The sequence below is a fragment of the Rhincodon typus genome, chromosome 35 (assembly GCF_021869965.1).
Source record: "Rhincodon typus isolate 14 chromosome 35, sRhiTyp1.1, whole genome shotgun sequence".
NCBI classification, from domain to species: domain Eukaryota; kingdom Metazoa; phylum Chordata; class Chondrichthyes; order Orectolobiformes; family Rhincodontidae; genus Rhincodon; species Rhincodon typus.
Window position 1 is genome coordinate 10,357,877 of NC_063366.1, and position 12,695 is coordinate 10,370,571.

Sequence of the window (12,695 nt, forward strand, 5' to 3'; positions counted from 1 at the left end):
TGAGCTGTATCCCGTACTGACACTGTCCCCGTCAGTCTGTGAGCTGTGTCCTGTCCTGACAATGACCCTTCAGTTTATTTTTTAGAACTGTGGCATGAACACTTTTGTAAACATATTCCTCCTCATGTGTTGTAAAGCTAGCAATCAGTCTTTCTCTAGAGAGAGCTTCCACTGCTGTCTGTAGCTTTCCTGCAAACATCTTATCTCAGAGGTAAGTCTCAGAAGGCAGAGTTAGAATCTCTGTATCCAGACAGGAATTATTGTTGACTCTTTCGCATCTAATGGTTTATGGTCCATCTGTCTGAGCACTTAGGCCCAAGATATTAATTAGATAATGAGGTAACTTAATTGATGAGTTTATCTACTCATAGATTCAGAGCTGTTCCCTCCAGCCAATCCCTTCTAATGTCAGCATGTTGAATGAATATTACTACTGTCCACAGCGATAACCATTGCAGAATTGAACATCTTCTATAACACATGGGAGAAGATGAATGAAATGCTCTCCACTTGTCTGGATGAGTATAGTTCCAACACACAAGAAGCTGAACACCATCTAGCATAGAGCAACCCACCAAGGGGACTATTCAACATCTCCAACATTCATTGCCTTCACCACTGATGCAGAGTGACAGTAAAGAGTGTATCTCTGAGAAGATGCACTGCAGGATCCTGCCCAGCATCATTTGACAGTACATTCCCAACTCATAAAATCTCCTTCCTCCAAGGCCAAAGGGAGCAGACAGATGGGAACACACCATCTACAAATTCACCTCCATGTCTCATCCTGACTTGGAAGAATCTCACTGTTCCCTCACTGTCACTGGAACATAATTTGTGAGCTTGCTCCCTATCAGCACTCTGGCTCTTTCTGCAAATGGTGGACTGCAATGATTCAACATTCTTGCTCACCGCCGAGAGCAAATAACAACGAGCAACAAATTCCAGCTTTACCTGTACTCGGATGTCATTGACTAAAATAAAAAAAAGTCCAAGCAGATTACAATGGAAAACGAGCAAAACATTCAGTTTCTTGAAACTGTCAGACCGGAACATGAGGAGGCCATTCAGCCCTTCAAGCTTGCTATGCAGGAATAGGAAGAGGTCATTTGGCCCCTTCAGTTTTTGACACAGTGACAGGAACAAGTTCCTCAGATCCGTGATGCTGGATATTCCCATGTCACTTTTAGTTTCCACTGGTGTTCCTTTCCGATGTTGGGGTTTTGTGGACCTCGGGAGCTGATGGTTGATTTGTGGCATGTGCAACTGCAGGGAAGGAACGGTTACTCCAGTTGTGTGTATGCACTGCAGTTGCAATGGTATAGAGTCATACAGCAAGGAAACAGACCCGTCGATCCAACTCATCCACGCTGATCAAGTCCCAAACAAAAGTAGTCCCACTGGCCTCCGCTTGGCCCATATCTCTCCAGACTTTTCCTGTATTTATCCAAATGTATTTAAAATGTTATAACTATACCTGCAACCACCACTTTCCCTGGTAGTTCATTCCACACACAACCACTGTGTTGCCCCACTTTTTAAATCTTTCTCCTCTCACCTGAAAAAATATGTCCCCTAGTTTTGAACTTCCCCACCCTAGGGAAAGACCTTTGCCATTCACCTTATCTATGCCCGTCATGATTTTATAAACCTCAATTGGTATAACTGTTTGATCATTTCACTGCGGTACAAGTAAGAAAACAACTGCTCTCTGCACCTCAGCTGTCTCTTGGTGAAAATGTTGAATGGTTCTACCCTGACTGCCTCTCCAATATTCCATTCTGGAAACAGTTTAAGAATCTTGTCAAAAAATAATGTTTGACTTTCTGCCATTTCACCATCATTTTGTCCCTCACACCCATTAGTACTTGTAGCTCCAGAAGATTTTTTTTTTTGCCATTGTACAGTAGTTTGGATGTCAAGTGACATTAAAGTTTATACTCTCCATGCCTTCAGTGAACTCTGACTTGAGGATTGAATTGTCCAGGATTTGCTTGATTCTTTAAAAATGATTTATTTGGTGCATTTCAGTTCCACCTCAGCCTTTCCATTTGACATGGAATAGTGTGGAGGTGACATGTGGTGTTGTAATTCCCAACATTTTAATCTTTGTACTCGACAACTCTCTATACCTTCAGTACCTGTGTTTCTCTACTTCAGGATTGTCTTGTGGTGGATTTCCACAATTTTTTTTCGCGATTTTCACTTCCATCTTGGCCTTTCCATTTGGCTGACAGCAGGATTGGATGTATGGTGTTAGTGTCCTGAACTCTGTATGAAACAGCTGAATACTTCACTCACGTCCTACCTGCCATGTTTGCTCATCATAATGTTGGGAGTGCGGTATTGGCTAAAGTTTTATTTTTCAGACAATCTACTACCATAGCGGTCATCATGGAAGTTAGCTGGTCCAACTCCTGTTAGACAGAATATTAGTCTATAGTGACAAGATATTCAGTTCCTGCAAGAGTGAAAAAGTCTCTTTCCAGCTTCATCCATGCTTTATCTAGAATGTCATGTGTCATCTGCAGCTCTCTCACTTGCTAACCTTGGTAACTCATGCACCCAAAATGGAAAAATCCAGGACAAAAATAGTAATTGGAAACGAACGTACTAGTCATACTGGAGCACTGTTCTGAGTGCTACATAACAAGCTGCACCATTATGCATCATTCACAAGTTTTAGTATTTTTTCCTTCTGGGACTGCCCTGGCTGGTGTCTTCCTTGATTTCATTGCTCATGTTTTGCCAGTTGAGCACATCTCTTGCCTTCATCTACCCAGTTCCGAATGACTTGCAGGGGTGTGGTTCAAGATGTGCCCACAACTCCTTTGTGGGGGCAATGACTCTATTTCCTTTGTACAATATGACAAATTGGGCTGTGAATTCATCTCTGTAGTCTGAATATTACAGGTAGGTTTAAAAATTATATTGTTGAATTTGAATGATTTTATTTTCAGACGTATTTGGGATAATACAGTGAAAAGTGTTTATTCGCCACAATCTGGCAACATTTTGAATGACAAAATGAATGAAAAGAAATTAACCAAATAGGGTTCATCTTCTATTCAAATTGATATTTTTTGTTTCCAGACATTGGCCGAGGTCTCAAGCACAGCTCCAGTGTTCTTAAGGTTTCCCATTGCTGTAAGATGTTCCAGGGTCCGGGTCCAGCAACAGTGACCCCGATGCCCCAGAACTCCCCAGCTTCTCTGTCACTTCTCTGTCAATATCGCAAGGAGTCCCCACTCCAGGGGAAATTTCACTATTTCTATAACCTGGTTGTTATAGTAAACTAGAATATTGAGAAGCCAGTTTGAGACGATCACAGGAGACGTTTTGAAATCAGTTTCTCAAATTTGAAATCAACTTAAAATGATTAATCAGCCTTGACTGTGAAGCAATTAAAAAATAAGGAATAAATTATTAGGTATTTGCAAAAGCTGAACATGTAACCTACAACACAAAGTCTGTGATGTCTTATAATAATATATCATTTTAAATGTACATTGTATTGTAACTCCACCAAATGGTGAGTCCCAAGCAAAACAATAAAAAGTGCTGAGCTGAAACCTTCCTACTTGGCCTTCCTGTTGTACAGACTCAGCAAACTGGGTAAAGAATGGGGCATTATTAGACATTGCTGAAATAATCTACAACAATAAGATGTAGAAACATTCTGATGAGTCCTGATGTATTACTGTAGGGGACAGTGTTCATAAACATGGGGAAAGTGTTCACTGTGTCAGAAACCAATCATAATAACCAGACAGTTTAGTTAATCAATGAGTATACCACAGTTAGGCCAATTGGAGAGAATAAAATATGAGTTAGTGAAATAAAATGAACATTTGAGAAGCCATTTTGTTAACTTATTATCCAACGCTGGGGAAAGGAGAGAATTTCACAATTCACTTCAGCCTCATCCGTTGCAAAATCAGAGTTTGTTTAGTTCTCAAGTTAATACATTTTTCACTTTTGCTTTACTTGAAAATGTATTTTCTAATATTTTAACTTTTTCACTTTTCTATCGTTTAATGTTCAATAAATCATTTGAAACAAAAGTTTTTGCTGTCGCATTATAGTTAAGTCTCATACAAACCTGAATAATTTTAAATCTTGGATTCACTGAAGTTAAAAACATGAAATCAAATAAATTGTACCACATACACCACTCTGACAGTCATATGTTCCAGGGTTAAAATCGCAGTCAGCACCCTTCTTCAGAAATGGGGGAGCGGGAAGGAAGCTCTTAAATAAATAGAGAGAGGACAGGTGGGACTGGGAAAGGTAGCTGGGATGGTGATAGGGGAGTGCAGGTAGGCAGTGGTGGGGATTGGTCAGTGAGGGGAGAGTAGCAGATAGGTGGTAGAGACAACAGGTTGTGTCAGGTCAAGGAGGTGGGGATGTGAGGGAGGGTTGGTCATGGGATGAGGACAGGGATGGGGAGATTTTGAAGCTAGTAAAGTCCACATTGAGACCATTGGGCTGTAGGCTCCCAAGGTGGAATATGACGTGCTGTTCCTCCAGTTTCCAGGTGGCATCATTGTGACACTGGAGGAGGCCCAGGATGGACATGTTGCCCATGGAGTGGGAGGGGGAGTTGAAGTGGTTCGTGACTGGAAGGTGTTGTCGTTTGTCACAAACAGAGCGCAAGTGCTCTACAAAGCAGTCTCCGAGCCTCCGCTTCGTCTCACCAATGTAGAGGAGGCTACAGCGGGAGCAGCGGATGCAATAGACCACATTGATGGATGTGCAGGTGACCCTCTGTCTGATGTGAAACGTTTGTTTGGGGCCTGGGATGGAGGTGAGGTGGGGACGGAGATGTAGGGGCATGTGTAACACTTCCTGCAGTTGCAGAAAAAGGTTCTGGGGGTGGTGGGACTAGTAGGGTGTGTGGAGCGGACGACGGAGTCACAGAAAGAGCAATCCATAGGGAAGGCATATAGGGGTGGGGTGGGGAATTATTTTTGTTTGTGGGATCAGATTGCAGGTGGCAGAAGTGACGGACAACACTGACCCCCACAGCTACCTGGAATACACCTCCTCTCACCCACGTTCCTGCAAGAATGCAATCCCTTACTCCAAATTCCTCCACCTCCGTTGCGTCTGCTCCCAAGATGGGGGGTTCCACTCCCGAAACATCCCGATATCCTCTTATTTCAAGGACCGCAACTTCCCCGCTTCAGTGGTCGAAAGTGATCTTGACCACAACCCTTGCGTTTCCCGCACCTCTGCCCTCACATCCCCTCCCCGCAATGAAAACAAAGACAGAATTCCCCTTGTCCTCATATCACCCCATTAACCTCTGCATTCAATGTATCATTCTCCGCCACTGACTGAGGACTAAAGCACCAGGACCCAGTCTGGCATTGCACCCCCCACACAACCCCCAATTACCCACCTGCAGAGAGCTCTCCGCACAGAAGCCCCAGCACTAACAGTCCGATCATTGTGCCTTCAGCTAACAGCCTGGGAGGAGAAATGGGTGAGAAATTATTTTCCAGCGGGATGTCTCAGTCTGCGAGCAGTGCCCTGGTCTCATCTCAAACCTTGTTCCGGTTCGCTCAGGCACCTTCACACTGATTGGTCCCAAAATATCATTGATCCAATCATAATAAAAGGATTCATTGAGTCATCAGTCTCCGGAAGAATAGACTTCAAACAAGTTGCGAACTCCTGCCTCGGCGTAGGAAAATTCCCAATCGGATAAACACTTTCACTTTCAGAATGAGCTGAGTGGCAATAACACAGTGTAGAGCTGGATGAACACAGCAGGCCAGGCAGCATCAGAGGAGCAGGAAAGCTGATGAATCGGGGCGTGACCCTTCTTCAGAAATGGGGGAGGAGGAGGAGGGGACTCTTTAAAAATAAAGAGAGAGGGGGGCGGTGATAGCAGGGAGGTGGGGGTGGGGGGAGGCCCGTGGGGAGGGAGGAGCTGGTAGTTGGGAGAGAAGCCGGACAGGTCAGTGAGGTGGGGACGAGAGGGTGGGGCTGTTCTTCGGGTGAGGTTGGGTTGTGGGGAGATTTTGAAGCTGGTAAAGTCCACATTGAGACCATTGGGTTGTAGGGTTCCCAGGCGGAATATGAGGTGCTGATCCTCCAGTTTCCGGGTGGCATCGTTGTGGCACTGGAGCAGGCACAGGATGGTCATGCCGTCCAGGGAGTGGGAGGGGGAGTTGAAGTTGTTCGCGACTGGAAGGTTGTTGTTTGTCACTAACCGAGCGTAGGTGCTCCACAAAGTGGTCTCCGAGCCTCCGCTTGGTCTCACCGATGTAGAGGAGGCCATATCGGGAACAGCGGATAAGTATACCACATTAGCGGATGTGCAGTGAACATCTGTTTGATGAGGAAGGTCTTCTTAGGGCCTGGGATGGGGGTGTGGGGGGAGGTGTAGGGGCAGGTGTAGCACTTCCTGTGGTTGCAGGGAAAGGTGCCGGGGCTATTGGGGAGTGTGGAGCAGACGAGGGAGTTGCAGAGGGAGCAGTCCTCCGGAAGGCAGATAAGGGTGGGGAGGGAAATATATCCTTGGTAGTGGGGTCAGATCGCAGGTGGCTGAGGTGGTGGAGAATGATGTGTTGAATCCAGAGGTTAATGGGGTGATATGTGAGGACAAGGGTAATTCTGCCTTTGTTTATATTGCGGGGAGGGGGTGTGAGGGCTGAGGTGCGGGAAACGCAAGAGGTGTGGTCAAGGACGTTTTCAACCACTGCTGGGGGGGAAGTTGCAGTCCTTGAAATACGAGGACATCTGGGATGTTCGGGAGTGGAATGCCTCAGCAGTTGCGGTGAAGGCAGAGGAATTGGGAGTAGGGGAATGCACTCTTGCAGGAAGGTGGGTGAGAGGAGGTGTAGTCTAGGTAGCTGTGGGAGTCTGTGGGCTTGAAGTAGATATCAGTTTCGAGGTGGTCACCAGAGATGGAGACAGAGAGGTCCAGGAAGGAGAGAGAGGTATCAGAGATGGTCCAGTTGAACTTGAGGCTGGGGTGGAAGCTGTTAGGTATGTGGATGAACTGTTCAAAATCCTCATGGGAGCACAAGGCAGTGCCAATACAGTCATCGATGTAGTGGAGGAAGAGGTGGGGGATAGAGGCAGTGTAGCTGTGGAAGAGGGACTGTTGCACGTATCCTACAGAGAGACAGGCATAGCTTGGGCCCATGCGGGTACCCATGGCCACCCCCTTAGTCTGTAGGAGGTGGGAGGAGTTGAAGGAGAAGTTGTTAAGGGTAAGGATGAGTTCAGTTAAGCGGATAAGGATGTCGGTGGAGGGGGACTGGTCGGGCCTGCGGGACAGGAAGAAGTGGAGGGCTTTTAGGCCATCTGCATGTGGAATGCAAGTATATAGGGACTAGACGTCCATGGTGAAGATGAGATGTTGGGGGCCAGGGAATCTGAAGTTTTGGAGGAGTTGGAGGGCGTAGGTGGTGTCCTAGACATAGGTGGGGAGTTCCTAGACCAGGATGGAGGAAGTAGAGTCAAGATAAGCGGAGATAAGTTCGGTGGGGCAGGAGCAGGCGGAGACAATGGGTTGGCCAGGGCAGTCAGGTTTGTGGATTTTGGGAAGGACATAGAAACAGGCGGTGCGGGGTTGGGGAACGATGAGGTTGGAGGCTGTGGGTGGGAGGTCACCTGAGCTGATAAGGTTATGGATGGTATGGGAGATGATGTTTTGGTGGTCGGGGTGGGGTCATGATCAAGGGGGCGGTAGGAGGAGGTGTCAGAGAGTTGGCGTCTGGCCTCGGCGATGTAGAGGTCAGTGCGCCATACTACAACTGTGCCACCCATGTCCGTGGGCTTAATAGTGAGCTTGGTGTTGGAGCAGAGGGCTGCACATTCCGTGGGGGAGAGGTTGGAGTGGCTGAAAGGGTTGGAGAGGTTGAGGCATTCGATGTCTCGACGGCAGTTGGAGATGAAGAGGTCGAGATGGTGTCCAGGAAGATGGGCTGTGTTGGAGGCGGGAGAAGGGGTCTGTAGAGGGGGGTTTGACTCGCATCTAAAGAAATAAGTGCAGGGGCGGAGGCGGCGGAAAAACTGTTCAACGTCTAGGAGTGAGCGGTATTTGTTGATGTTCGGGTGGAGGGGGATAAAGGTGAGCCCTTTACTGAGGACTGACCATTCGCCCTCAGTGAGGGGGAGGTCTGGGGTGATGATGAAGATCCGGCAGGGCTGGGGGCTGATGTTGGCTGTATAGCTGGTGGCTGTTGAGGCAGTGGGTGGAGCGGCATTAGCGTTGGCAGGGCCGTCCTTGATGTTGGCGGCGACAGCCCCTGCCAACACCAAAGCCCCTTCTACAGACCCCTTCTCCCGCCGCCAGTAACAAATTTCCTGGTTCAGCAACAGCAATAGTCACCTTGTCACTGCTTCCATCGATGTTCTGGGAGCTCTCTGGACTCTTGGTCCCCAGAATCTGGATTTGCTGCCTTAATGTTCCTTTTCAGTCGGGATCTACAAGACCTCTTTTGTTGAGTGTCCTGAGATCATCTCACCCAAAATCTATTCACACCATTGCAGTAAGTGACATTCAAACCATTCCACTACATTAACCCTTTCAGAACCAAATAACTTAGACTTCACAACACACAAGTCAAGAATGCATTGCATCACTCCATTACATAGAATCATAGGATTATACAGCACAGAAAGAGGCCTTTAAGTCCAATTCATCTATGGTCACTGGGTTTCCTAAACTGAACTAGTCCCATTTGTCTGCGTTTGGCACATATTCCTCTAAATCTTTCCTATCCATGTACTCATCAAAATGTCTTTGAAATGTTATAATTGTACCCGCTTCTACCACTTCCCTTGGCATTTCGTTCCATATATGCACCACCTTCTGTGTGAAAAAGTTCACCTTATCTATGCCCCTTGTGATTTTATAAACCTCTATAAGGAACTCTTCAGCCTCCTATCCTTCGGGAAAGAAATCCCTGCCTATCCAACTTCTCTTTATAACACATAATATAAATATTCCCAGTCTTAGAAACATTTTTGCAAATCCTTTTTTTTGCACCTTTACCAGTTTAATAACATTCTTCTGTAGCAGGGTGACCAGAGTTGTATGCAGCACTCCAAATATGGCCTTACCAATGTCTTGTATAGCTACAACATGTCATCCCAACTCCTGTACTCAAGTATGTCAAACACCTTCTTCACCACCCTGTCAACTTGTGATACCACTCCCAAGGAACTATGCACCTGCACATCTAGGCCTGTTTATTCAACAACTCTATCCAGGGCCCTGCCATTAACTCTGTAAGCCCTGTCCTAGTTTGTCTTACCAAAATGAAACACCTCGCATTTTTCTGAATTAAAATCCACCTGCCATTCCTCGGCCCACTGACCCAGTTGATCAAGATCCCATTGTATTCTTAGATAACTTTCTTCACTGTCCACTATACCACCGATTTTAGTGTCACCAGCAAACTTACTAACCATAATCTCCTGTACTCTCATCCACATCATTTATATTAGTGAAGAACAACAGTGCTCGGAAGAGGGTGATACAAGTACAAACATCAGGCTGGAGGTCTGTGAAGTACAAGAAAAAATTGATACAGAGACAGTGGAGGCAAGCGTGGATTTAGCAGCTTTTAAAGTAGATAGATCCATTGACCTGAATGAGGTGTATCGCAGGCTGCTGAAGGAGACATGGCATAAAATATCAGATGCTCTGGCAGTAATTCAAATATTATCTCTGGCTGCAGATGAGATGCTGAGGGCTGCTAACATTGTCCCATTATTCAAAGAGGTAGGAAGTATAGACCAGTCAGTCTAACCTCAGTGGTGGGGAATCTATTAGAAAGAATTCTGAGGCACAGAATATATCGATGTATGAGAGACATGGATTAATCAGAAACCAAAGAACTATGGGTGCTGGAAATCAGAAACAAAATCAGAAACCGCTGGAAAAACTTCGTAGGTCTGACAGCATCTGTGGAGAGAAAACAATGTTAACATTTCAGGTCCAGTGACCCTTCTTCAGAACTGATTGCAACTAGGAAAAGGTTGTTATATATGTTGAAGGTGGGGTGACAGGTTGGGGAAGGACAAAATTATAGGTGGAGATGGAGCCCAGAGATAGAGAGAGATACCATTGGGAAGACCAAGGACTAGGTAAAGGTCAGCTTGGGGGAATGATTACCTGCTAATAGGAACCATTAGTGGTTGGCAATGGGTTGTCTACGGTAACAACCGCATGTGACAGCAAGGTCTGATGTGTTGGGGTTGGGGTTGGGGTAAAGACCTGGTGAGAAAGTGTCAAGCCCCAAAATTATTGAACTTGACATTGAGTCCAGAAGGCTGCGAGTTTCCCAAGCGGAAAATGAGATGCTGTTCTTCCAGATTGTGCTGAGCTTTGCTGGAGCACTGCAGCAAGCCTGAGATGGAAATGTTGGCCAGAGAACACGGCAGAGTGTTGAAGTTGCAGGCAACCAGAAGCTCAGGGTCAGAACGTTGGTATTCTGCAAAACGGTCACTCAATCTGTGCTTCATTTCCCCAGATGGAGTTTAATTCAGATAAATGCGAGGGTTGCATTTTGGTAAGACAAACCAGGACAGAACGTACACAGTTAATCGTTGGGCCCTGGGGAGTGTTGTTGAACAGAGATACTTACGGGTGCAGGTACATAGTTCCTTGAAATTAGTGTCACACATAGACAGGGTGATGAAGAAGGTATTTGGCTTCATTAGTCAGAGCATTGAGTATAATGGCAGATGAGTTTAATCCGGGTAAGTGTGGGGTGCTGCACTTTGGGAGATCAAATGTTAAGGAAAAGTATACAGTCAATGGCAGGACCCTGAGCAGCATTGTTATACAGAGGAATCTTGAGATTCAAGACCATAGCTTCATGAAAGTGGCCATGCAAGTAGATAGGGTGGTAAAGAAGGCGTATGGCATACTTGCCTTTATTGGTCGGGGAAGTGAGTACAAGAGTCAGGATGTCATGTTGCAGCTTTATAAGACTTTGGTTAGGCCACACTTAGAGCATTCAGTTTTGGTCACGACATTACAGGAAGAATGTGGAAGCTTTGGAGAGGGTGAAGAAGAGGTTTACCAGGATGCTGCCTGGATTAGAGGGTATGAGCTATAAGGAGAGGCGAGAAAAACTTGGGTTGTTTTCTCTGGAGTGACGGAGGCTGAGGGAAGACATGATAGAAGTTTATAAAATTATAAGATGCATAGATAGGATTGACGGTCAGAATCTGTTTGTCAGAGTGGAAATATCTAATACTAGTGGGCATGCATTTAAGGTGAGAGGGGGAAAGTTCAAAGGAGATGTCAGGGGCAAGTTTTTTACATAGAGAGTGGCAGAAGTCTGGAACGTGCTGACAGGTGTGGTGGTGGAGGCAGATATGATAGGGTCATTTAAGGGCCTTTTAGATAAGAACATGAATATGCAAGGAGTGGAGGGATATGGACCAAGAGCAGGCAGAAGGGATCGGTTTCATTTGGCATCATGGGCCTGCGCTGCACAGTTCTGTGTTCTGAATTCTATTGGAGTTGGGACGTCATGTTAGGGATGAACAAGACATTGGACATTTGGAGCACTGTATCCAGTTGTGGTCGCATTGCTATAAGAAAGATTTTATGAAACTGGAAAGGGTGAAGTACCAAGACTGGAGGGTGTGATTTACAAGGAGAGTTTGGATAGACTAGGACTTTTTTCCCTGGAACATGGGATGCTGAGGTGTGACCTCATAGAGGTTTATAAAATCACGAGAGGCACAGATAAGGTGAATAACCAAGGTCTTTTCCCAGGTTAGGGAAGTCCAAAACTAGAGGTTTTACATGAGAAGGGGCAGATTTTAAAGAGACTCGAGGGACAAATTTTTCAGACAGAGTGTGGCGCACGTGATAGAAGTCTATAAAATTATAAGATAGGATTGACGGTCAGAAATGGTAGAGGCAGGTACAATTCCAACATTTTTTAAAAAAAATATGGACAGTTATATGAATAGGAAAGGTTTAGAGGTATATAGTCCAAACACAGGCAAATGGGACACATCATCCTCCGGTACTTCCGCCATCTGCAATCTGACCCCACTACCAAAGACATTTTTCCCTCCCCATCCTTATCTGCCTTCCGGAGGGACCACTCTCTCCGTGACTCCCTTGTCCATTCCACACTCCCCACCACCCCCAACACTTTTCCCTGCAACCGCAGGAAGTGCTACACCTGCTCCTACACCTCCCCACTCATCCCCATCCCAGGCCCCAAGAAAACCTTCCACATCAAACAGATGTTCACCTGCACATCTGCTAATGTGGTACATCGTATCCGCTGTTCCCGATGTGGCCTCCTCCATCGGGGAAACCAAGCGAAGGCTTGGGGACCGCTTTGTGGAACACCTACGCTCGATTCACGATAAACGACTGCACCTCCCAGTCGTGAACCACTTCAACTCCCCCTCCCACTCCTTGGACGATATGTTCATCCTGGGCCTCCTCCAGTGCCACAATGATGCCACCCGAAGGTTGCAGGAACAGCACCTCATATTTCACTTGGGAACCCTGCAGCCTAATGGTATCAATGTGGACTTCACAAGCTTCAAAATCTCCCTGCCCCCAACTGCATCCCAAAACCAATGCAGCTCGTCCCCGCCTCCCTAACCTGTCCATCCTTTCTCCCACTTATCCACTCCTCCCACCTCAACCGCCACCCCCACCTCCTACCTACCAGCCTCATCCCCGCCTC

At 46.3% G+C, this 12,695-nt stretch overlaps 1 protein-coding gene across 1 annotated transcript in view; it reads right to left on the bottom strand.

Annotated features, from left to right (window-relative positions):
• The window catches only part of LOC109919518 (H-2 class I histocompatibility antigen, Q9 alpha chain-like), a 19,283-nt gene extending 13,696 nt beyond the window's left edge, over positions 1 to 5,587 (bottom strand). Inside the window, 1 exon segment of the mRNA XM_048616721.1 lies at positions 5,405 to 5,587. Coding sequence (XP_048472678.1) covers positions 5,405 to 5,453 — 49 coding nt within the window. The 5' untranslated portion in view covers positions 5,454 to 5,587.
• Between the last annotated feature and the right edge of the window lie 7,108 nt (positions 5,588 to 12,695).